The sequence below is a fragment of the Meriones unguiculatus genome, chromosome 7 (genome assembly GCF_030254825.1).
Source record: "Meriones unguiculatus strain TT.TT164.6M chromosome 7, Bangor_MerUng_6.1, whole genome shotgun sequence".
NCBI classification, from domain to species: domain Eukaryota; kingdom Metazoa; phylum Chordata; class Mammalia; order Rodentia; family Muridae; genus Meriones; species Meriones unguiculatus.
This window is the reverse complement of record NC_083355.1, coordinates 93,603,320-93,629,604: the sequence shown is the minus strand read 5'-3', so window position 1 is coordinate 93,629,604 and position 26,285 is coordinate 93,603,320. Positions and strand designations below refer to the sequence as shown.

At 48.0% G+C, this 26,285-nt stretch overlaps 1 protein-coding gene across 1 annotated transcript; it reads right to left on the bottom strand.

Annotated features, from left to right (window-relative positions):
- Window positions 1-1,069: 1,069 nt before the first annotated feature.
- Window positions 1,070-24,659, bottom strand: Lrrc74a (leucine rich repeat containing 74A). Its single transcript, XM_060388352.1, is given in 15 exon segments — window positions 1,070-1,208; window positions 1,666-1,791; window positions 1,953-2,027; window positions 2,799-2,908; window positions 4,402-4,548; window positions 7,203-7,298; window positions 10,255-10,449; window positions 11,020-11,105; window positions 14,108-14,189; window positions 14,685-14,734; window positions 15,490-15,586; window positions 16,260-16,367; window positions 18,896-19,068; window positions 22,476-22,604; window positions 24,611-24,659. Coding segments are annotated over 15 exon segments (1,662 nt in total).
- Between the last annotated feature and the right edge of the window lie 1,626 nt (window positions 24,660-26,285).

Here is a 26,285-nt window from a genome sequence, read left to right as displayed (position 1 = left end):
ACTGTCTGCCCTGACAGCTCCACAGTGGTCACCCCTCAGCACGCCGAGGCCTCTGACAATCTGCCATTCTTTTTCCTTTTTTCTCCCCCACCCCCCGACTCTTTTGGTTTGGGTTCATGTATGTTGGTGCAGGTCTGTGTGTGCCACGAAACTCTCAAATCCTGAGCCATCTTTCTGGCCCTTTTCTTTTTTTCTTTTCTTTTTTCTTTTTGAGACTGGCTTGGGATTCACTATGTAGCCTAAGCCAACCTCAAACTTAGAGCGATAAACTTTTCTGTCTTGGCCTCCAGAGAGCTGGGATTGCTGGGATGAGCAGTCACACCTAGCTCTGTCAGCCTCCTTTCTTAAGAGGTAAAAAAAAAATTATATTATGTGTGTTTGCTCGTGTGTGTGTGTGTGTGTGTGTGTATGTGTGTGTATGTGCATGTATGCATGCCATGGCATGCATATACAGGTTAGAGGCCAACATACACGACTTTTTTCCTTTTATCACAGATTCCAGGATTGAGTTCAGGTGAACAGGCTTGGGCTTGTGCAGCACGTACCTTTCTTTGCTGCCTGGGCTGCCTCGATGGCCCTCTCAAGGAATTTAAAAATGCAACACAATTTGATGAGCTCAGGAAAAGGCTGGGTTTTATTTTTGCTGTGTTCCATTAGCCAGGTGAGACCACTGAGGCTCCAAGGTCACATGACCAGGTTGTGCTGGGCCTGACTGTATGCCAAGTCTCTTGGTTCTTACCCTAGGTGCCTTCCATGTGGCCCCACAAGACTTCTTTCTCAAGGACCCTTGTTTCCTCAGTGTATCTTCTTACCATTGCCTCCCGTCCCCTTGACTCAATTTATGATGCCCCATGACTACTGCTTTTGTGCCTTAAGTGGGTCCTTGTAGGCTCTTTTCCTTCTGTCTAGCGATCCTACATTCCCTGCTAGTCCTTGTGGTTATAAATTAGAACTCCTAGGCTGTATCCCCTGATGGTCACTAAACCCCAAGTGTTTCCCCGACCTAAGGGAACACCCATCAGCAGCACAGGGATGCTCTTGATCAAGTCGGGTTTTATCTGGTCACACTTCACTCTGGCCGCACCGTCACTGATCCATCCGACCTTCGGTTTGATCTCCCCATCATCACCACAACTCGTCGGGACTTGTCTTGTTGGAGCTTCTCTTCAGACCTGCCTGGCTGTTGTGACTTCCAGGCTTTTAAGGAACTGGTTCGAAAGGCAAAGGGACCAGGATGAGTGACAGTCTGCGGAGATGCTGAGGGGCCTGCTGTGCGAGCGCGTGAGGACACCAGTTTAGATCCCCGAGACATGCATTAAAAACCAGTGTGGTGGTTCCCCGGGGCCGGAGCCGGGGTGGGAAGCCACTGGCCGGCCCATCCAGCCAATCAGTGAGCTCTAGTTTCAATGAGACAGTGTTTCAAAAAATAAGGTGGAGTGCAGGAGATGAAAATGCCAACCCTCTGTATTCAGCATGCAGACACATAAACACACAAAGGCATTGAGATGGCTCAGCACCTAGAATGACCCTTGCCAGAAGCCAGACAACCTGATTTTGATCCCCAGAACGCATGTCATGGGCGTGGTGAACTTACTTCCACAAGTTGTCCTTCATAACAGAAACATGGCGCTGCTCAACTGAGGCCTCCCTTGGGCCCCTGCATACCGCTCCCCTCCCCCACGTCCTCCTCCTCTCACCTTGGAGGCATGGACATTGTCTCTTTGTCGTGTGGGCAGGAGTTCTTCAGACGTAGGTCCCAGTGTCTTGCTCAGGTCTTGCTATCTAAGCGAACTGAGGGTGAGAAGGAGGGTGAACCTTGGGGCCTGGCCATGGGATCTGGGATGAGGCATCTGTGCACTGTGGGTCATATACTCTTTCTCACCAACATAGATGGGGTGGTCCCTCGGTTGTGCTCTGTGGCAGGAGGGGGAAGGGCTGAGAGCCGTGCTCACCTGAAGTTTACCATACCCTTCTTCTCATCCAGCTTCTTTATCAGCTCTCTGACCTGGTACCGGTTGATTGCGGACCTTGTTTTGCTGAGGTGGTGGATGTGATGAATTATGCAGCCATTTTTTCCTTCATCCCCAGTGACCCCATGATGTCTCACTCCTCTTGCGATCAATGGATGCTGGAAGCTGAGGGCTAAGAGGTGGCTACATCTACCACAGGGAAAGTACTGGAGGAGGCCTCATCCTGCCTCCAGACAACCGTTTTTTTTTTTTTTGTTTTGGTTTTGGTTTTTAGAGACCCGGTTTCTCTGCGTTGTGAAGGATGTTCTTGCTCTTAGCTGCTTAGTCTTGGCCAGGCCTCTCGCCCTGTGGGCCTGGGAACTAAGCATTCATCCATGCTCAGGCCCGAGAAACCTGGACCCAAATGATCCCTTCATGCATACATGTCAGGGGACCTCTAGGACCCCCACTCCATTCACTTCATTGCTAAGAGGGAAGGTGGGAAGGTAGGTCTCAAGGCAGGACGTGGGAGGGCTGAGGACATGGCCTTTTCTCTCACTCTCGTCTTCCTAGGAGCCAAATGCAATGGGAGAAAGGCCTCTGAGATGAACGGGTGCATCTGGGCTAAGGAATGGCGTTGGGCCGAGGAGTGGCAGCGGGCCGAGGAGTGACAGTGGGCCATGTGACAAAGATTTGAGCAGGGAGTTAAGAGAGGTGTTGAGCTTCCCTCTGCGTCTAGATAAATGAGGGCAGTGCCCTCAAGCAATCCTTAGAGAACAGTAGGAAATGCTTTCATATATCTGCCTGTCCACCTACCACCCTACACTATCCAGAGTGTTTGGGTATCACACCTTTGTGATGACTTTCCTGAGGTCGTTCACAGACATTGCCGATGCTCCTGTTGTATTCAAGCTCTTTAGGAACTCTGCAGTTGTCATGTTCTGTTGTTGTGCATAGCTCTGAGAGAAGCAGGAGATGCAAAGAGCAAACAGTTGGCTTTATTATGGCTATCATATCTCTCTGCTTGTCTCCCAAAGAAGGCCAAACTCCTGGACCCAGAAATGCCTGGGGAACAGAAGGCAACTCCTGATTGAGTTATCTATGCTTTTTAGAGCAAGTACCAAGTGCAGCCAGAGGAGTTATGGTTTCTGTCTCTGTCCACTTCCCGGCAACCTCACCCCAACCCAACAGAGGGTCCACTCATTTCCTCCATTCCCTGACTTCGCAGGGTACTAAGGCTGCTAGGCTGCCCCGTTCTCACATGCGTGCGGACTAATGGTGGCCGGGATCTAAGTCTGTCATTTGGGTTGGAAATGGCCTCTGTTAACAGTTGGGCAGGCGGTGCTCTGTGGGTGGGGGTGGGGCTTCTCTCAGCTGAGAGGTCACGCAGCTAAACCACACTTCTGCTGTAGGGTTGGTTGGACAGGCTCTCGGCACTCCCAGGGTTCTCACAGTTCCCCACAATTGTACACATTGAGAAGGTCTTTGCCAGGGAATCTAAAAAGTGGCATTTCTATTTCTATCCTCTCATGTCACTCCCAATAGTCCTGGGTGGATTCTCATCACTTCCGAGGCTCAGCAGTTCTCATGGCTTCCTAGGCCAGATGAAATCAAACCCCAATGCAACGTCTGAAATTTGACCCAGTGTTTCCGGCCAGCTTTGCCTTTCAAGCTTCTTTATGAGTCTGCAGTCCCAGGGTTCCTCAGCTGGACTCGCATGGTTCTGCTCCCAGGTCCCCTGTAGCTGCCTGCACTTGCTCTGTGTGTCTAGGAATTTCTCTGAGCACCTCACACCTGTTAAGTAATTTGTAGTCTGTACCCATTTTACAGGTGAAAATACTGAGGCACAAAAGGCCTTAGTGATTGCTTTTGTGGGCACATGAGTAAAAGGCAAGTCTCAGGTAGCGGGCTCCATCCTGTGCCTTCACCTTCTACTTTTATCACATCTCAGCTCTTCCCTCCTTTGGGGTAAGAAGCAGCATTCAGGAACCCAATATGTGAGGTAATATTCCAATATTCCAAGAGATCTCTATTGCAAGGAACCTTATTAGAAAGGATCACATGGAACCAGGTAGTGGTGGTGCACACTTTTAATGCCAGCACTCGGGAGGCAGAGGCAGGCCTGGTCTACAGAGTAGTCCAGGACAGCCAAGGCTACACAGAGAAACCTTATCTCAAAAACAAAACAAAACAAAACAAAACAAACAACAACAACCCCCTCCCAGAACAAAACAGAAGGAGAAGGAGAGGGAGGAGGAGATGATGATGAAGAAGAAGAAGAAGAAGAAGAAGAAGAAGAAGAAGAAGAAGAAGAAGAAGAAGAAGAAGAAGAAGAAGAAAGAGGGCATCACATAGACACTGAGAGAGAGCCAGTGCTGGGTGGTTTATTTTTGAGCCACGAAGCAGCTTCCTCCAGGACTCTCTGAGACTCTAAGAGGGAGGCAGGGCTCACCTGGATCAGCTTCAAGGGGTTGGTCCACAGCGAGACGCTTTTTTGGGTGGCTAAGCCGTACACTCCTTTGTATAGGACCTCCAGCTGGGGGTGAATGGCACAGACCCCATCCAGCATCTTCACAAACTGCTCTGATACCATGATGTTCTGCAGCAGGGGGAGAGAGAACACAGTGGAGGCGCCGCCATTGGGCTGCTGACTGCAGTACCCATCCCTCTCTGCCACCCCAGGTTGGGGCGCTTCAGTCCTGTCTGGTTTGCTCTGCTCCTGAACCGGCATGGTTGGTGTTTTCTAGCTTGTGACTGACTTGTAAGTTTCCCAGGTTTAAAAAATAAACATATTTGTTACATGTATTCTATTCTTTATAAATATGCATATGATCATTACATATTCTATATTTACATATAAAATATATACAAGATAGGTTCTTACTCTGTACCTTGGACCGGCCTTGAACTCACTATGGAGCATGGGCATATGAACTCATGGTTATCCTTCTGCTTTAGCCTCCTGAGTGCTGGGATTGTAGGTGTGTGTCAATATGCCCAGGTCTCCTAGAGGTTTCTCATTAGATGTTTTCATAACGTTCAAATGGCTTGTTTGTCACATGCTATCAACTCAGCTTTGTCTGAGGTGGTAACTGTAAGCACCCACATTTGCCGGACGGGGCACAGTGATAGAGATCAGAGACTGGTCTATAAACAGACATCCTGACATGTCCACACCTACGTGGATGCTGTTCCTGGTACCCAGGATCCCCGGTGCTGACCATCCTGCTATGGCTCACAGCAAACTTGAAACGTTGCTTTCGGAAGAAGTCAGAGCTGGCTTCTAGGCCATGGAGAATATGTGTCCTTTGGAAGAGTGATCTAGCCCTGCTCTCTGTTGGATAGGCAACCCTTGCCTTCTTAGGATGTGGCAGTGAATACCCTTTGCCTTTTCAAAGGACTGAACTCATGCTTCAGGGCTGAAGATTTTGCAGAGACTCTGGTCCTAGGAGTGTCTAAAAAACAGGGATTCCAGGTCCATTCAGAGTTACGGCACCATCGTTGCCAGGAGGGTAGGACATCTGGTACAGGGTGGTAGTATGAGGAGTGAGGGGACCATTCATGGGTGGAGCCTGGTGGAAGGAGATTGGGTTATTGGAGGTCACTGCCCTCACAGGAACAGGTGTCGTGTTCAGGTGACCTGTTAGTTCAAGGAGTTGTCAGGCCAGGCGGTGGTGGTACACCCCTTTAATCCCAGCACTCAGGAGGCAGAGGCAGGCAGAGCTCTCAGTTTGAGGTCAGCCTGGCTCTACGGAGCAAATTTGAAGATAGCCAGTTCTACACAGAAAAACCCTGTTTCAAAAAAGGAGGAGGAGAGAGAGAAAGAGGAGAAGGACTTGTCAGCACATAAGACTGAGTCTCTGGGTTCCTGTCTCTCCCTGCACTGTGCTTTCCTTCCCATATGCAAGGTCGCTATGATGCCAGCTGCTGGAGAGTAAGGTGATCAAGAGGGTCCTCACCAGAACTGGTGCCATGCTACTGGGTCATTCGGCCTCTGGAAGTGTGAACTAAATAGCAACCCTTTCTTTGTAACATACTGGCTCCAGTAGCTTCATCACAGTGTCAGAAAAGGGACTGACTGGCTGACTCTGTCCATTGGCTCTGGTAGGCTTGTTAATGGCGGTTACATGGCTCACGGACCCCTGTGCCATCTAAGCCCTAAGTGGTGCATGTCTAAGGTTCCCTCAAGTGTACCAGGCTTCACAGCTGCCAGGTTCAGGTGTGCAAATGGCTGTGAAACCTAAATGTGGCTAAAACTCTGGAGCAGTGTGGGTGGAGGCCGAGGGGGGTGGTGCTTTGTATCCCAGTGCAGTAGAGAGCTGAGGAGAAAGATTTCGGAGCAGAAAGAGTAGGGAGGGGTAGGTGAAGGAACATTGGGAATGAAGAGCAGCAAGCAGTGTCATCAAGGAGAGAGGCATTTAGTTTCGGATATTCAAAATATCACGACTCAGCTCGTTGCAAGCATTAGGGTAATCTCACAAAAGATCAGTGTGAAGCGTTAGGGAAAGAAAGGGGTTCTCACTGCCTTCACAGAACGAGAGAAGGAGACAGGGCCCTGGCTTACTCCTAAGTATTTCTCATTTGCTATGGGTCCTGGGCAAATGACCTAATGGCTGTGCTTCAGATTCCTTGTAGGTAAAGTGGGAAATGAGGAAGTTTGTGACTCCACCCACAGGATGGTTAATTTTAAATGGGCCACAGCCTGAGACTCACGGGGGAGGAGGGTTTGAAGGGATCACCCATAGGGGCAACTCTGAGCACAACGGGCCACAGGTCACGAAACAAAAGCGCATTTATGAGGTGGCTCCTCAAAATCCTGGAGTGCAGGCTGGGTATGTGGCCCACGCCTTTCATCCCAGCGTTCTGGGAGGCAGAGGCAGGCAGATCTCTGTGAGCTTGATGTCATCCTGGTCTACATAGCAAGTTTCAGCCCAGACAGAGTTGAGCACTTTTTTTGGGGGGTGGGGATGGGGGTGGAATTCTGGAACATTCTGAGACCCAGTCTGTTTATTACTGAATTTGGTAGTATGCAAATTCTGTCTTCCACCTCTTTCCTTATTGACACCCTTCGGTGCTCATTTCCTGGACTCCCAGGATCAAGTAAACCATTTTGAACTGTGGTGATATTGGCTGAAGGGCTATTCCCATCGCTTAGCCTCTGGTGTCTTGTGTGTGAGGGTCTGTACGGGACACAGCTGGTGGCACAGTAACTGGCTTTCGCTGGGTGCAAGTGACTGGCATGTGATCACTTACAGAAATGTCAAGCTCTTCCATCCTTGATTTGGGGTTCTTCTTGATGGCCGTGATAAGAAAAACTGCGCCTTCCATATTTATAGGGTTCAGGAAAAGCTGTGGGAGAAGGGCAGAGCAGGAGGAGGCTGAGATGGGGGCGGGAGAGGCTGTGCTAGAGCGCAACTTCACTTTCTCCATCAAACTGCAGCCTCTGTCACCCACCTAGACTTCTGTATCCATTCCTGCCCATCTGTCTGCCCACACATGCTTCCATCTTTCCGCACACTACTCAGCACTCACCTATCTGCTCATTTATCCACCCACCCATAATCCATAAACCCATCCCTTTCTCCTTCTCTCACCAACCCATTCATGTACTCACTAATCTACCTCACCTTCCATTCCTCAACTCATACATCCACTAATTACTCTTTCTCCCTATCCGTCCATTTAGCCACCCACCCAACTCATCAGGCTCATCATCCATCCAGTCACCCATCCATCCGTCCAGTCATCCATCCATCCACTCATCCTTCAATCCATCAATCCATCCACCCATCCACTCATCCAGTCATGTTTGATGACAGTAGTGACAGAGAGACACACTGTAGAAACGAAGAAAGGAGGGCCCAGCACAGGTAGGGGGCCCTTGAGGGAAACCATGCTGGGATGAGGGGGGATTAATTATATCTCAAGGGGGAGCAGGAGCAGAGAGGGGGAAAAGATTCACCAAAGAAGAAAAGAGCAGGCAAGGGTGAAGGCGTGCTGGAGGGAGGACCACGGTTGTTGGGCATTCCATTCCATTAACTGGAGCAGAGCCAGGAAAGGTGACAGGGTGGACCTTGTGGGCTTAGGTTATTATTGCAAGGGTGATGAGAGCCACTTAAGCATGGATGGAAACTTAGGAAGAGGGAGCATGTGATCAGCCAGTCTTGGGTTTGACTCGCTGGCTTCTTTGTACCTGTCACCGTGGAGAAGCTGCCCCAAGGGTCCAACCTAATAATTGAGCCACAGCATTCAGAAAGGTGCCCAGTGCAATATGGAGAAGTCTAGGAGTGGCGGCTGCTGCCATTGAAGGCCTTTCCTGGTGGTTGTACCGGAAGGGAGGCCACGGGTTTTATTGAGCGTTTACTATGTGCCAGTGTCCCAGGTTCTGACATCCTTCAGTGAGGAAAATCCTGAGCTTGGCATCCAGCCAAGACTCGTGAGACTCGTGTCCTAGGGAAATTTCTTAGTTTCCCAAGACTGGGGGCAGAAAGGGAATGGGTGTGGAGAGCAGCAGATACTTCTTGTGCGACTCTCCTTTTCTATTTTTTCTTTCATTTAAGACATTAAAAATGATCTCTGTGTGTGTATATGTGTGTGTGTGTGTGTGTGTGTGTGTGTGCGTGTGTGTATGCATGCGTGTGTGTATGCATGCGTGTGTACATGCTTGGTGTGCATGGGGAGGTCAGAGGACAATTTGTAGGAGTCTTTTTTTTTTTTTTTTTTTCTTTCCAGCATATGGTTCTGGGGATTGAACTCAGCGTTAGGCCTGGCAGGGAGTGCCTTTACCTCCTGAGCCATCTCTCCAGCCTGACTTCTTAGTCAAAGAACCTTTAGAGGGGTCTGAAGAGATGGCTCAGAGGTTAAGAGCACTGCTTGCTCTTCCAGAGGTCCTGAGTTAACCACATGGTGGCTAACGACCATCTATAATGAGATCTGGTGCCCTCTTCTGGTGTTCAGGTGTACATGAAGACAGAACATTGTATACATAATAAGTAACTCTTATAAAAAAAAAAAAACTTTTAGAAAGGTTCAAGTTCTTACAATAATCCTTGGTTCCACTGGACCTGGAGGCTGAGTTACTCACAGGCTGGGCAGCCTCTCTGAGTTTAGTGGTCCAATTCCGTTCTGGCTGGAACTTCTAGTTTTTCTTGGTCCTACATGGTTGGTCTGGTTCTATTGGCCATAACCCTCTGCAAGAATCTGTCTTCTTCTTGTCCCCTTAACAGCACCTCAGACAGCAGACTCATCTTTGGTTTTCTCATGTCCAGTCCTCCATCATCAAGAAGGATCTCAATACCTGTCATGCCTCCATCATTCCATTGGTCACAGGGGCAAGTTAGACAGTCAGATACAAGTGGCCACTCTGTTCATAGGTATGTGGTCGAAATGAGTTACTTAGCCTCAGCTTTCCCATCTGGATAGTGGAGTTGGCAGAGATAACTGGCCACATTAGCTAATGGCTGATGAATTATTGCATCATCTGATACAGAGTGTGTCTTGAAAAGAGCCCAGGGAGAGGACTCAGGAACATAAGTCTTGCATCTGTTTTCAAACCACCCAACAGGCCTGCGTCATAAATAGTTTCTACAAGTAAACTAATTTACAATGAAATGTTAATTCATCCATCCATCTACTTAGTACAAATTCACTGTACATCCGGCACCATGCTAGACATGAGACATATGATCATGGCTAGTGACCACTGAACATCCTTATTCTTAGGAAGCGTTCACATTCAAATGAGAGCATAGTTAGGAATCTCAGCAGGTTCTGCAGGGAGGGGAGGGAGTGTTCTGGAAGCAGCCCCTGAGTTTAGGAGGTCAAAGGCCATTATGGACCTTTGTGTACCAGCCTCTTCAATGGAGCAGGCATGAAGGCAGGTGCTAAGAAGGGGATGAGGTGACCAGAGGCCAGGGAGAGTCATGGAGAGAAGGGGTGAGCTGAGGCTGCAGAGGACTGGGCTGGAAGGCAAGAAACCACCAGGATCTAGGATTAGTATCCCCATAGCATAATAAAGCCTGTGTGAAGAAAATGCCAAGGGAGACCCAGAGGACATTTTTAGAAGCACACATGTCACCAGCCCTGGGTCTATAGCACAGGCACAAACATGTACACGCTAAAATACTAGATGTGTGTGTGTGTGTGTGTGCACTGTAGTATCCAGTCCAGTTTTATCATATAGTTCTATCTACAGATGGATTTACATACGCACAAATATATGTACACGCACACACACAGGCGAACACACATGGCACACAGACAGACAGACAGACACACGAAGGCAGCACCAGTTCAGTGTGTCTACCTTTAGCACTTGGAGGGTCTCATTGTTCTCCAGTCCCTTGCTGATTCGGGAGGCCCCTTCATTGCTGATACTGTTGCCATTGAGATCTATGTGGACCAGACAGCTGTTGAGTCTGAGGACATCCCCCAGGGCCAGAGCACCTTCATTCCCAAAGCCATTCATGGAGACGTTCAGTTTCTTCAGGGTCACGTTAGTCTCCATGGGAGGGGAACAGCACCAGCATCAAGGCCTACCCAGAAAAATGCCCAGAGCCTCCACCCTCACCCCCACCCTCATCCTAACTGATCTAAACCCCAACCCTTATCATCACTCCCACCCCAACCCCACCCTTATTATCACTCTCCACAACTCTTACTTTAACCCATCCCAGCCTAGCCTAGCCCCCCTTACTCTCACCCTCACCCTCCTTCTCCCCGCTAACCCACAGATCAGATATTATATGTATCTGATATATATATATATATATATATATATATATATATAGTAGAGACATATCTATGTAATCATTCCTGTCCCCTCCAGGTGGGCTCATGCTCAACTCCTCTTGAGCATGAGCATTCATTCCTTTGGGAATCTCTCTGCCCTTCAGCTGAACTATCCTTTGAAAGAATCCCTAAAGATGGTACAGAGGCTTCAGCAGGGAGGATTTCTAAAGTAATAGTGCATATCCAGAAATCACTGAAGAAACCCAACAAGTCCAAAGACACTGTGAGCTCTGTACACTCAAATCCCCGGTGACCACAAGGAAACAGTTCTGTGACTTACCCGGAGACCATTGCACAGGGCCACAGATCCCCGAGTGTGGAATTGATTCCAGCTCAGGTCCAGTGACTGGAGCCCTACATTGAGGGCTGGGAGGGACAGAGAGTCAGTGAGCATTCCCCACGTCGCCGAAACCCAGACTTAGACCTGCAGCATTGGAGATGGGCAAGCTAGAACATTTTAAGAAAAACTGATCCTAAAGACAAGGTCTCACTATGTAGCCTTGGCTGTCCTGGAACTCGCAGAGATCCATCTGTGCCATCCAAGTGCTGGAATGAAAGTTGTGTGCCACCGCGCCTGGCCAGGTGACAATTTTCAGTTAGTTACAGGATTGAAAGGTGATCCCTAATTCTAGGGAAGACACAATAAAACAGCCCTACTCTTCTACTACCAAGGGCAAGTGGCACAGTCTGCCTGGTAAAACACAGATGTTCTCCCCTGAAGAGGTATATACTCTGAGACACCACCTAAGAAAACAGCATAGGATGTGGAAGGCTCCGTTCTTAAAGACACGTACCCTGATGTCACAAATACAGTGAAGTTTGTCTTAAGTGGCCGTCTGGGACCCTGGGACTCAGTTGGTAAGAATGTTTGCCTAGTATGCACGAGGCCTTGGGTTTGGCCCTTGGCATCACATAAACTGGGCATGGCATCGTATTGTAATCTTAGCACTTAGAAGATAAGAGTCAGGAGAATCAGAAAGTCAAGGTCATCCTCAGATACATAGCAACTTCTAGAGCAAGTTTGGGTTATGTAAGACTGTTTCAGAGAGGGAGACAGAGACAGAAACACACAGAGAGAGAGCCTGTGGATACAATTAGCTAAAGATGGATAGGACTCAGGACACAAGTATCTGAAGTCAGGTGGTAGGTTTGCACAGCAAACACACTTTTAACGTTCACATGTGTTTTAGACAGGGTCTCAGTATACAGCCATTGCTGGCTATGCAATCGTGGCAGTCTTCCTGTCTCTGCCTCCTGAGTGCTGGGATTATAGATGTGTACCACCGTGCCCGGCTCACACACACGAATGGTTGTGAGCCACTATGTGGGTTCTGGGAGTTGAGCTTGGATCCTCAGCAAGAGCAAATGTTCCTAACCGCCGAGCTTGCTCTCTAGCCCTGATTCATGGTTTCCTAGTCTCGGTCTCCCAAGCAGGTGGGACTACAGGCCCACACCACTGTGCCTGTGGATCTACAAAAGTCAGACCTTTTTTTTTTTTTGGACAGAGTCTGTAACCTTGAGGTTGGCTTGGGACTCACTGGGTAAATCAAGCTTTAATCTTTTGAGGCTCCACTGGGGCATTTTCACTCCCTTCTTGCTTGCTTATCTTTTAAAGTTGTCCCTGGTTGCTAGTAGTGGTAGCATATGCCTTTAATCCCTGAATTTGAGAGGTGGAGGCAGGAAGATGGGGAGTTTGAGGGGGGAATCTTGTCTCAACAGACAAACAACAACTACACTTGGAATTAACGCTATAGAGTGGGGTGACGGTAGCTCACCAGCCTGAGCTACAGAGCAAGTTTCAGGACATCCAGGGCTACATAGAAAGACCCTGTCTCAAAAAAGCAAAATCAAAACATTTCCCAAAAGATCATCTTTGTCATCTTTTATCATGTATATGTTTTTAATACATTTCTATAAAATATGTGAATTATTTTAGGTACAGTTTATGCCACTAGTATGACATGTGGCAATTCCCGTCTACCCAATGCCAGCTGGCTGCTTTTTCAAAGAGATTCTTTTTATTTATTCATTTTTTTGAAGATTTATTTATTTATGTATATGAGCGCTCTATTTGCATGTATGCCTGCATGACAGAAGAGGGCATCAGATCCCACTGTAGATGGTTGTGAGCCACCATGTGGTTGCTGGGAATTGAACTCAGGACCTCTGGAAGAACAGCCAGTGCTCTTAACCACTGAGCCCTCTTTCCAGCCCCTTTACTTATTTGCTTTTTATGAATGCAATATTTAATTTTTAATTAGATTTATTCATTTCTGTTTTATGTGTACATGTTTTGCATGCATGCATGTATGTGTACCACATGCCTGCTCGGTGCCCGGGGAGGTCAGAAGAGGGCATCAGATGCCCCTAGAAGTGGAATTACAGACAGTTGTTAACCACCATGTGGGTGCTGGGAATCCAACCTGGGTCCTCGGTAAGAGCAACAAGTGTTCTTAACTGCTGAGCCATCTCTCCAGCCCTGGGATGTTCTGACTTTTCTCTTATTCATGTGTTTGTGTGTGTTTCTGTGTGAGTATATGCCATATGTGCTGCTTCCCAAGGAGGCCTGCAAGATGGGATGGATGGTCCAGGCTTATGAGCTGCCTGGTTCAGGTGCCGGGAATGGAGCCCTGGTCCTCTCCAGGAGCAGCAAGCATTCTTAACTGCTGAGCCATCTCTCCAGCCCTCGTGCACACTGCTTCTCACACCCAGGTGTTTGCTTTGCTCTAATATTTTGACCATGATTTGCACCACTTTTATAACTGGAGCATTCAGGACACATACTCCTTTGATCCAAACATGTGGAAGGTTGAAGCAGAAGGACCTCAAGTTCAAGGCCAGCCTGGGATACAGAAATAGTGAGACACTATTTAAAACAAACAAACAAACAAACAATCAAACCAACAAACTGAAAAGTGAAAAACGCAACCTCAGCAGCAACAACTAAAAGAAAAACATCAAAAGAAAAACCATCAAAGCAAACTCTACAAAGAAAACATTCAAGGGTAAGTTGAAAAGGAAGGGACAAGGGCTGGGGAGATGGCTCAGTGGTTAAGAGCACTGAATGATCTTGCAGAGGACTCGGGTTCAGGTCCTGGCACCCATGTGGTGGTTCACAACTGTCTGTAACTCCAGTTCCAGGAAATCTAACATTCCCCCTGGCCTCCATAGGCATCCGACACACTTTTTCTACATGTACATACATGTAGGCAAAAACATGCTTATATAAAATATAAGCTTTATAAAAATAAGTTTGTGAATACATTCTTTAAAAGGGAGAGCCAGCTCTAAGTGGTCCCCTCCCCAGGCCCTCCTCCAAGCTCCTCCCTCTCTCCTTGACTATACCCCTTCCCTCCATGAAGACATACCCAGCATCTGTCCTAGGTACTCCCCTCCAGTATCAGAGAACTTGTTGTGACTGAGGTTCAGTGACCTAATCCGGTAATTGGACTAGAGGAAGAAATTGTAGAGAGAGAGGTTATTTTCATCCACTTATTCAACTTGAGATGGGATATCACTGTGTGGTACAGACTGGCTTTGAACTCTCCGTCCTTCTTCTTCAGCCTCCTTAGTTCTGGGATCACAAACATGGACCACCATTCCCATGCAAGAGGCTGTTTTCGTCTTTGAGCACAAATCTTTCTGTTAACCTTGGGGCAGAATGATAGAGGCCCCCTAGGTACCTGAAACTGGGGTGGGCTAGGGTTCTTCGCAAATGATTTCCTATCCCTTTCTTTTCTTTCTTTTTTTTTTTTTTTGTTTTCTTTTTACATTTCACTATTAATGGTTACTGGGCGAATTATTGCTCCTCTGAAATCTCATGACTTGCTGAAGCTTTTGTAGGGACCAAACATCCATTAGTTGTCCAAACTGTGTAGCGGCTTTGCCCAGAGAATCCCCCAGGCCACCTAGACTACCCAAGGGACATTTCAACGCACTCCTTACCGACAGGGCTTGGCATAAGAGAGCAGCAGACTCATCCTTGAAGTTGTTTCCTGTCGGGAGGGTGCTTCATTAGCAACTCACTCCAGACCATGCCCTCTTGCCCTCCAATAACTGCCATGTCCTTTGACGGAACACACACACACACACACACACACACACGCGATGAAGTGCTTAAAGCGAATAGGAGAAGGGTATCGCTCATCTCCTTCCTATCTGACATCAAATATGAGTTTCTGTAGTGTGTTAAGGGCGCCTAACATTCAGACTGGAGAGATGGCTCAGCAGTTTAACTCTAGGTCCAGGGGATCCACTGACCTCTTCTGTCCTCCATGGGCATTAGGCACACAAGTGGTGCACAGACACACATGCAGGCAGAACACCCACAGACAAATAAAAATTAAAAAAAAATAAAGGAAGTGAAAACAAATGACTAACAATCATGTAGAAACCCCATCTAACAACCGACATCTCATAGAAGAGGAAATAAACGAAGAACAGACATTGAAAAGATGTTCTATCTAAACAATAACATGAACTACTAGCCCATTCAAACATGCCCCCAAGTTCTAGGCTCTTTACGTAATTTACTTAGTCTGCAGAATCACTGTGTAAGCTGAATTGTGTACTCGTTCATAGTTTACACATGAGAAGAATGAGGTTGGATGGGATTCAGACCTATGCACTGGGACTTGGACACCTACACATTTAACCATTTAACAAACCTCTTGGTTAGTCCCCTTCCGTAGAAGAATAGGGAGAGAGCCACTGGTGGGAGCGTCCTCTCCTCCCCTTTCCATGGGCTCACCTGAAAGTTTCAGTTTCCAGAGTGCAGAGTTATTTTCCTGGAGGAAGTCTGAGATGATCTTAGCTCCCTCCAAACCAAGGTCATTGTTAGACACATTCTGAGAGGTAAGAACACACAGACACAGGAAAGAATCACACAGAACGGCTCTCGAAAACCAAGGCTGGGGGTGCTGGTCAGAAGATGACTTAAGGCTGAGGGGAGAGGCTTAGGAGTAAGGTAATGCAAAGGACAGAGAGAAGAAAGACAAGAGAGCTTGCTCCCAGTCTGGCTTCTCTAATGTCTCTCACAAGATCTTGTGTTTGTTTTTGTTTTTGTTTATTGTTTTTGTTTTCTCCAATACTGTCTTTAATGGCAACCCATTCCTTCAGTTCAGCCCTGGTACTTCACATAAGCATGTCAGTTGTTTGTTTTGAAACTTAAGGCAGATTCATTTGGAGGATTTGAAAATGAGATACCTCACCAGATCCCTGTTTTCCAAAAGGGTGGAGGGGGTGGGGGGTGGGGAGCTCACTTCTGTTAGCAAGGGTAACTAAATCATTCCATTCGGGGACTTGAAAAGTACAGCCAGAAAAGACTCTTCAGGTTTTCCTACAGCCACAAAGTACCATGCCTGATGCATGGTCCTCCCCTGAGAAGTCATGTCGAGAGAGGAGGACCCCACAGACTGGTCAGAGATAGCCCAAAGATGAAGGCCTGGGGTGGGAGTGGGGAGCTCTGGTTTGGCTTGAGCCAGGTGTGCCAGGAGGAGCTGGGGGAGGAGGGCGTCCTACCAGCTCTTGCAGGTAGTAATTCTCATGCAGCATCTCCATCAGACTCAAGATGCCCTCGTTCATGATGCAGTTGTCCTCCAGTTCCAGTTTGAGGATTGTCGTGTTGGACTGTGGCCATCATAACCGGAGGGGAAGACAGATAGGGAAGTGGTTAGTGACTAGGTTGGTCCTCCGCCCACTCTGGTCCACCGTTTGGCTTCTCTCTAGAACATCCCAGCCGTGTGAGAAGATGCTGTGTTGGGGGCCTGGTCCCCAGTGTGGCAATGCTTAAGAGTTGGAGAGAGCGCGCCACCTCTAAGAGGTGGCTCTGTCGGTAATGTGCTTGCCAGGCAAGCCTGAGGACCTGAGTCAGATCCTCCGCACCAACATCCTGTACTGGCTCACGCCTGTGGTCCTAGCCTGGTGGATCTAGACTGGAGGATCCCTGAGGCCAGCCAGTTTAGCTGAATCAGTGAACTTCCTCCTGAATAAGATGGAGAGCAATGTAGGAAGACATCTGATATCAATGTACACACACACAGTTATGCCTTGAGGTCATACCAGAGCAGAGATGACTCCAGCCCTTGAACTCAGTAAGCTAAATAAACTTTCTTTTTTCTTTTTGGGTTTTTGAGACAGAGTTTCTTGGTACAGCCCTGGCTGTCCTGGAACTGGCTCTGTAAACCAGGCTGGCCTGGGACTCTAACAGATCACCTGCCTCTGGCTCCTGAGTGCTGGGATTCAAAGTGTACGCCACCAACACCCAGCTAAATGTCTTTGTGACATCACCAAGCCTCGGGTATTGTCGTACTGGGTAAGGACTACTAGAAAGGACATAGGAATGTAGACTAGGATCTGAAGGAGTGCAGAGGGCGAGGATAGCAGTGCAGGGGACGTGCCAACCCTTTAAGCTTTGCAGATCCATGTTTTCTCCCAGTGGCTTTTGACAGGTGGGGCTGTTTCTCCCATGAACAAGAACGGTGCATCGCAGAGCTTTGAACATTGCCATGTGTTTTATAGCACGGTAGACACCAAAGCCCAGAGTTACCTTCTCTACCTGTCATCCTCTTAGACTTGATGTCTATCGTGCTACAAAACACGTGGCAAACCCCACCTTCTTGCCACCTGTCTCATGGGTCAAACTAGCTGTTCCCACTGCCCCATGCCCACAGCTTGTTCCTTAGGTGCTTGTGATGTATCTCTCCTTTAAAATAAAGGACATTTTAAGGATTTCTTCTCAGTCCTCCCCCCCATTTGTTTTGTTCTTTCTATGGACAACTGAAATATTACTGGTTTTTATTTTGAGGTTAGGTCTCATATAGCCTCACTAGTAGGACAAATAGACCTTTAAGTCCTGCAGCCTCTGCCTCAGCCTCCTAAGTGCTAGGATTACTGGTCTGTGCCATCATATCCAGTGTTACTATTAATTAAAAAAAAGTGTGTGTGTTTGGGGGGGTTTCTCTGTGTAGCCTTGACTGTCCTGGGACTCGCTCTATAGACCAGGCTGGCCTCGAACTCAGAGATTCACTTGCCTCTGAGTGCTGGGATTAAAGGTGTGTGCCACCATGGCCTGGTGTGTATTTGTGTGTGTGCTCTTGTGTGTACAGCATGAGGAAGCTAGAGGTTGACATCAAAGAATCTCTATTGTTTCCCCTCCCCTCTTCTTTGAGACATGATCTCATTGGCTGGCTTGGCACTTACTATAGAGACAAGGCTGGCCTTAAATTCATAGAGCTCTGCCTACCTCTTGCCTTCCAAACACTGGGATTAAAGGAGTTCACTAGCACGCAAAGCCACCACCTTATTCTTGACATAGGCTCCCACAGAATCCAGAGCTCACTGGCTGGCTAGACTTGGGGGGCCCATCTAGTGAGATCCAGGGATCAGCAGGTCTCCGCTCCACCTGGATCAGGGTTACAAAGGTACACCACCAAGCCTGGCTTTTATGTGAGTGTTGGGGATCTGAGCTGCGTTCCCCAGGCTTGTGCAGCAGGCACTTCAGCAACTGAGCCACCTCGCCATTACTTGTTTTTAAATGCCTCCTCCTAAGAACACCTGCCCATTTACTTTGCTGAGCTTCTTTCAAATCAAACTTTCTCTTCACCCTCCTAAGTGAACAAGTCAGGGAGGAACTTACAGACAGTTGTCAAAGTCTCCATGATGTTGCCAGTTTTATGTGTGATCAATGATACAAATCTGTGAGGAAATCAAGGTCAGGTCCTTGTGTTTGATCATGGCAAGCCAAGAGATGATGCTATTCATGTGGGAAAATGTGATTTCCTCTGCAATGGGATGTCTAAAAATGATTATGTGAAACATGCACATTGAATGGAGTGGCTCTGCGCATGGCTGAGGTTGGCTTTGGAAAGGAGACCCTGGCCTACGTTTGGTAATTGCAGTAACTCTTGGACCTGGTTTTAGCCCATACATTTTCTAGGAAGCAGGATGATACCTCACTTCCCAACTAGGAAAGGCCGCAGTCTTCAAAGCAAGCCTCTTCCATGAGCTAACAGGGAAAACATTAGCCAATGAGAGAGAAAGGCCTGGGGTCAGTTGCTCTTTAGACCTTGAAGAGGGTGCCCTCTGAACCTCAAACCAGCCTCCCTGTTAATCCTCTTCCGTCAGGTTTGCTGTGTTCTGCTGGCCAGCATGCTCACCACCAGAGTAATAGCAATGGCCTTGGTACCCCTGGGGCCCAGCCCGTGGTGGTTTAGGTTCATGCAGGATTCTTCCATGTTCCGGATGAAGTAGGAGGCAGGCACTACGCCCACCAGTTTGCAGGCCTCCAGGTACAGTTCCTTCTGTCCGATGGCGAAGAATTTCTCTGTGTCTGTACAGAAGGCCAGAACGAAGTAAAGTTTTCTTCTGGTCTGCCTTGGCTCCCCTCTAGACCCAGGGGGACATGCTCTTCTGCCTGGATCTTTCTCTGCCTGGGATTTGCCCTTGTGGGTATGTGCCCTAGAACCCAGCTCTTCTAGTTGTGGGAGGTGATGTGTATACAGGAGAGTGTCACCGAATGTCGGGGTCACAAGAAACTGGCCACAGTAAAAGGTTTCTGAAGGTGTGATGATCACAAAATTAATTTACCATCACTCATGTGCTGAATCCAGTGTGTTTCTGTCTATGCTTGAGACAACAGAGAAGGGCAGAGTAGTATAGGCCAGAGCTGTTGACTTTTGATGGTTGAAGGAATCTCTATTTCAATTTCAGTTTCACTAGCACAGTTTTTTGTTTTGTTTTGTTTTGTTTTTCAAGATCAGGTTTCTCTGTGTAACCCTGGCTGTCCTGGAACTCACTCTGTAGACCAGGCTGGCCTTGAACTCACAGAGATCCACCTGCTTCCCAAATGCTGGACTAAAGGTATGTGCCACCACAACCTGGCTTAGTGATGTCTTTTTTATTACTATTATTATTTAACTTATATGTATAGGTGTTTTGCCTACGTGTATGTCTGTGTACTATGTGTGTGCTGGCGTTCATAGAGGCTAGAAGAGAGGGTGTTGGATCCTTTTCTATTAGAGTTACAGATGGTTGTAAGCCACCATGTGGATGCTAGGAACTGAACCTGGGTACCCTGGAAGAGCGATCCACACTCTTAACCACAGAGCCATCTCTCCAGCCCCAGCTAGGATTGTTAGAGCATAAGGCGTGGTTGGTGGTACAGCTCAGCAGTAGAGTTAGGTCATGGTTATGTGCATCCTTGGCTTGATTCCCCAGCACCACAAATAAAGCTTGAGGCATGAATAAAGCTTTGCCAAAGATTTAGAGAAGCACCTGCTTAAACAGAAGCTGATATATAGAGATATATATCCATATATCTATATATATAATTTTAAAGAGACACTTGTTTCCCTCCCTTTGGCAAGCAGATTAATTAAACAATAAACCCCAAGAAATTAGAATTCCCCAGGAGTCTCATACAGGGAGCAGGAAAAGGTTGAAGCTTGGTACCAGCTGGAGTAGGAGCTTTCTCCTGGAAAGAGAGTTCACATTGTTCTGATAGTCAGACCACCTTAAGGGAGAGAGGAGCAGAGACATTGATGATGAGCTGGACCACGCCTGGCCTTGGGTTGCCTAAGCTATGCATATCTCTTGCACTCTATTTAACTCCATATCTTATGCCAAGATCCTGAAAATGGACTTGGCAGGAGTGGGCCATTGGATTTCAGTATTTATTCCTCTTCATTATGTGGCCACATTGAGTAAATCTCATTTTTCTGCTTTTCACTGCTAATTGTGTCTTTAATTGACCTGTTGTGGGTGGGTGACTGAGCCCAGATGTTAAGGTTGTCAGGGTTGGGGCAATCAACAACCAGCGAACTGATCCAAAAAACTCCAATGACAAATGTAGGCACAATTCCACATGGTTGATCAGCATTAACAGAACAAAGAACCCATCTCTCTATTGCAAACCCTTGGACTCCTTGTTCCTTAGACTTCAGACCAGCCTGGCCTACAAGCAATGGGCATTAAGCCTACCTGGGTGAGGGGGAATAAGATGGAACTAGGGGCCTCAGGCAAAACATCCAGTGTTGCTCTTGTCATTTCCTCCAATTATGTGAAAAAGAGGCATTGAAAGCAAAATTATCAGCAGCCTTGAAAAACAAGAAAGAGAGCCACAGTATGTCTTGGGAATAGTGATATGTTAGGGTTTCTATTGCTGTGAAGAGATGCTATGACCATGGCAACTCTTTTGAAGAAAAACATTTAGTTGGGGCTGCTTTACACTTCAGAGGTTTAGTTCAATATTGTAATGATGGGAAGCATGGCAGCATGTAGGCAGAAATGGTGCTGGAGAAGAAGCTGCGAGTTCTACATCCGGATCAGCAGGCAGCAGGAAGAGAAGACACAATGGGCCTGGCTTGAGCATCTGAGATGTCAAAGCCTGCCCCCAGTGACACACTTCCTCTAACAAGGCCACACCTACTCCAACAAGGCCACACCTCCTAATAGTGCCACTCCTGATGGGCCAAGGGAGGCCATTTTTATTCAAGCCACCGCAAGTGGGGAAGAGGTCTGAGTAGGAGAGGGAATTTGCATGTTGACTGGTGGGAAGGTCTTATAAGCTGATATTGTGGATAAGGTTCACATTGCCCTTCTACCCCCTTTCTGTGGCCTGGGATCGCTGCCTGCCACCCATATTCAAGAATACACAAGAGGGTAGGGAAAATGATGCATTGGCATTATCTCAGCACTTGGGGATGGGAGGAATCAAGATTGCAAGGTCATCCTTGGCAATGTAGTGAGTTCAAGGCCACTCTGGACTACATGAAACCCTTTCTCAATAAAACAGAACCAACAAGAAAAGAAGGATGACTTAGGCTAGCCTACGCTTGCAAAGCTGGAGGCTGCTCCCATCCAGTAGGACCAGCATCATTCTCCCCTTGCTTTACGAAGGAATGTTTTTTGTTTTGTTTTTTTTTTTTTTGGCACCTCTTGCCTCAGGGATAACAAGAAGAAAGGGAAGCTGAAAGTGCTGAAAGTGGTGTTTGCAAGGGTAACTGGGCGTGTGCTTGATTTGTTGAGACAAAACATGTGACTCTGAAGCAGGAGAAACAAATTGACCAGAGTCAGTTAGATGCTCTAGGGCACGACATGGACTACTGACTGCCAAAGACAGGTCAAATGTGGTATCAGCTAACACAGCTGTGGCCAGCTGTTGGTGGCTCTGGGTGATTTTCACTATCTTTAAGCTTCTGTTTTCTTTCTAGAAAGGATGCAAAATAATAATAATAATAATAATCTGCCTTCTGGGACGCTGGAGAAATCATGTAAGGGTCAAGTGTGGGGCAGGGTGACGGTGGGCTGGTGAGGTAGCTCAGAGGTTAAAAGCACATACTGCCCTTCCAGGGAACCTCAGCTGAATTGCCAGAAACCATGTCAAGAGGCTTGCAACTTGCTTGTAACTCCAGCTCCAAGGGGGAAATCTCATGCCTCTGGCCCCTGAAAGCACCTGGATTCTCTCTCTCACACTTTAAAAGAAAAACCACATAGGAGAGATTTAAAGACCAGAAACTTTTGTGTGTTGGTTTGGATCTTAACCACAGCCTAATGTGGGGCCTTCTCGAAAGAGCCTGGGTCTGCTGTCCCCAGCCAGCCAGGAAGACAAGGTCACTAGCACTGAGCATAGCCTTCCTGCTCCCTTGCAGTAGGACAGAGGGGAACATTCTGGTGGAACCCAATCTCTCCAGTTTCTGAGAAAGCCGCTTGGCCACCCCCCCCCAGATGTCACCTCACCTTCAATTTCCAGGTCAGTTTCTGAGTCCTCTCTGGTGGGTTTCTCTTTCTCAACATTTGAAGTGGCTTCAGCCTCGCAGTAGAGGGTGTCATCGCTGTTCTGAAGGGCCAGTGCGGGGTCTCTCTCATCTGGAAGAAAACCCCCGTCCCATTCTGGGAACTAAACCTGTAGCCCATTGGGCGACACCTACCACTGACTCCCCTTCTTCTCTGCCTCCCAGGTCCTGCCTGCAGCCTCTGTCCCATAGTCTCACACTGCAGTCCTGCCAGGGAAATCCCCTTCTAGGAGACCTGGTGAAGTCCTGAGTCCCTTGTCAGCTGGCTGCTCCAGCTGCCTTCCCTGATCTGCCTACTTTTGGTGGGGTCCTGGCTCACACTTTCCCCTCATCCTTCGCACGGAAGGGTTTAGGGGTCTGCTGTCGATTCCGTTACTCCTCTGGTTTAAAGGATGTGTCCCAAGGCTTGGACTTCTTTCAGGTGGTGAAGGGCAGAACAGGTGGGGGGGACTGGGAAGGGAACCAAAGGAAAACAGACAGGGATCTGTTCCAGGGAGTAAAGAAGACAGTCCGATCTCGACGAAGTTGGCGTAGCTCCTCTTCCCAGGGCTCTGCACTGATCCTGGGTGGTGAAGGAGAGGCTTGAAGACGTCTCCTGAGCTGAATGAAGTTCATTGCCACGATTGCGCATGCTTGTCTTCACTGGGTGGGGCTCGGCTGAGAGCAGCGGTTCCCCGTTCACACTGGTCCCTGCACTTGCTTGATATTGTTTGTTCAACAGGCCACTGAGTGGTGGCCTCCTGAAAGCCACACACACGATTCAGAGGCGAATCCTCCAGCTTCAGCCGGCCTCAGTGGTTTAGAAAGCCATGTTTATGCTTCCCAACGGCGTAGCAGGAAGCAGATAGGCCCAGCCTACCCCCTTTCTCTCTTCCTTCCTTCCATCCTTCCTTCCTTCCTCCCCCCACCCCCGGTGGTTTTATTTATTTTTATTGTTTGAGGATTTCACACATGTATGTATAACCAGCCTATTTTTTGAATAGGCTAACATTATGTGCCCCCTCCCTCACAATTCAGATCGTAGGATGGTGGGCTTCCTAATGATCCCAACCAAGTAGGTGTATGCTTTAGTTTTTGCTCACAGAGTCAGGTCCCAATATTTACTCCCAAGTGTCTGTGACAAGTTTCCATGTGACATGGAATCTGAAGAGCAGTGGCTCAGTGGTCAGGAAGCAAGAAGCTGCTGTGCCCAGCACAGCTCTGGGCTCTGACTAAAGGGGTGAATTTCTGAGTTTCAGTTTCTTTACCCACCAAACACTGAAAGAAATAAAGAGTCTGGGCATGGTGGTGCACGTGTTTAATCCCAGCACTCAGGAGGCAGAAGCAGGTGGATCTCTATGAGAGTTTGAGGCCAGCCTGGTCCTCAGAGTGAGTCCAGGACAGCCAGGGATACACAGAGAAACCTGGTCTCAAAAAACCAAAAGAGGAGGAGGAAGAGGAGGAAAGGAAAGAAAACAAAAAAAAAAAAAAAAAAAAAAAAGAAAAGAAAAAAAAGAGAGAAAAGGAAGGAAAAAAGAGAGAAAGTAAGAATGAAATGTGCACCTGTCTGTTCTCTCTCTCTCTCTCTCTCTCTCTCTCTCTCTGTGTGTGTGTGTGTCTGTGTGTGTGTTTGCAGTGCCTGTCGAGGCCAGAAGAGGGTGTCCTGTGGAATTGAAGATACAGGTTATTGTGAGTGTCTGGGAGCTGCACTAAAGTCCGCTGGAAGAGCAAAAAGCTCTAAGTGCTGATCTATCTCTCCAGCCCCTGGAATAGTTTCAGAATTCAACTCAACTTGGGGCGGGGGGAGGCTAGCAATTTAACAACTGCCAGCCAGTTCATGTGGTGTCAACATTCCCAAACATAGCTGATTTCTAACTCTCAATGTGATGTCAACCAGCCTACAGAATGAAAATTCAGATTGGCTAGAGCTTATAAGAGCCAAGTCTAGCATCGCTTCTCACTGACTGGTTTCTAAACCCTATGTCTAATGTAACATACCATATCCATTGCAGAGACTCAGGTAGAGATAGAGAGAGCTTGGAGTCTACCTTGTCACTGGACACTACTCTGGGAAGGGTGAGAGATGGGAGGCCTTTTCACCTTTGGTCTCGAAATCAAGAGGCTCATCATCATCATCATCATCATCCATGCTGCCAAGACTCTCTTGGGGGCTGGTGACAGCTTCTTGTCCCCTGGTGGTTGCTTTTCTAAGATGCACACTTGTCCATTCAGCTCTGTTTCATACTATTTGCAAGGGAACCTGTAGCTGTTTTCTTTTTCCCTAGCAAGCTTGGAAGAGAGCCAGCTTTGGTGGGAATCTGGCATGCATAGATTTGGTACCAATTTTGTCTGGATGAGGCAGCTAGGCCTGGGGCTCATTGGGGGCAAAGGTAGAGCTCTATTCCCCAGACCTTGATGAAAAAGGATGGCCACCCACTTATGACTTTGTGACCTAGGAGCCACTCTCCTTTTATCTTCAACATTCCATGATCTCACGCAGTCATTGTGATCCATGAGGGTGGACTTGGCAACGGCAGGCCTCCCACCCTTTTGGGGGCTCTGGTTGGTCATCTTTTCTCATATGTTCACTGGGTCTAAGCCCAGACTTGGCTGTGAGTGCTTGGGTGCTGTAGGGAGGCCTCTTAGTGACAGCCTATTTCCTTCTGAGTTAGCATCAGACCCAAGGCGCTCAGTCAGGTGACCGTGAAGTGCTGCCACCATGTTTTTCTCTCAAGGTGGCTGCGCTTCAGGTACAAAGTATTTCAGTGATGGGTGAAGTGGGTTTCTTCTACCCAGTTCTTCCCTTTTCTTGAACCCTTGGGAGAGCATCCTCGACCTTGGAGCAGGAGAACAAAAAGCAAAGCACCACAAACATATGCTTCATCGCCACAATTCGTTGCTGCCACAGCATTGTTCAAGCCAGACTCCTAGGCTGTTTAACTTGAGGCCAGCATCCCCACGCTCAGCCGTGTTCACATGTGGAGCTGAAGCTCACTTGCAGTGTGGTGTCGAGAGAACCTGAGGGCCTGTCCGTTGCTCCTTAATTAAGGCTTCAGGGCATCAGCGGTCAGGTCAGTGGCTGGAAGACTTGGGGGAGGGGGAGGGAAAAGGGAAAAGTCCCCTTTCGGTCATTCACAAGATGAAGATCTAGAAATCTGGCTTGGGAAATTATAGTCGCGCGCGCGCGCGCGCGTGTGTGTGTGTGTGTGTGTGTGTATAGGCACGAAGATGCCTCAGGAGTCAGATTTCTCCTCCCGTCTTGTTTGTGAGGTAAAGTATCCCGTTTCTGTGCTGTACACTATGTTGTACTCCAGGATGGCTGGTCTAGGAGTCCTCTCTCCACGTCTCAGCTCCACACAGGAGTGCTGGGCTTACAGGTGCACGCCACCACACCCGCATTTTTTACATAGGTTCTGCAGGTTGAACTCAGCTTATCCAGCTTAACGGTGCACGAGCTGGAGAGTCGTTTGCGCATGTGCATGTTTGATTGTTTCAGCACAGTCACGGAAAGGACTCCTCTCTGTCTAAGTCTTCTCATCATTTTCACTCATTGTGGAGATTGTGTCCTATTTGTTTTGTGTCATAGCCAAACCAGGCCTGGTGGCACTTGCCTGTAATCCCAACACCCAGGGGGCAGAGCTGGGAGGGTCACAAGTTCAAAGCCAGCTTGGACTAGAGGGTTTCAAACAAAACCAAACATCATAAAGAGAATGCGGTACTGTACCATTTGATTAAAGCACCATGCTTTAAAATGACTAGTTTGTGAGACAGACCC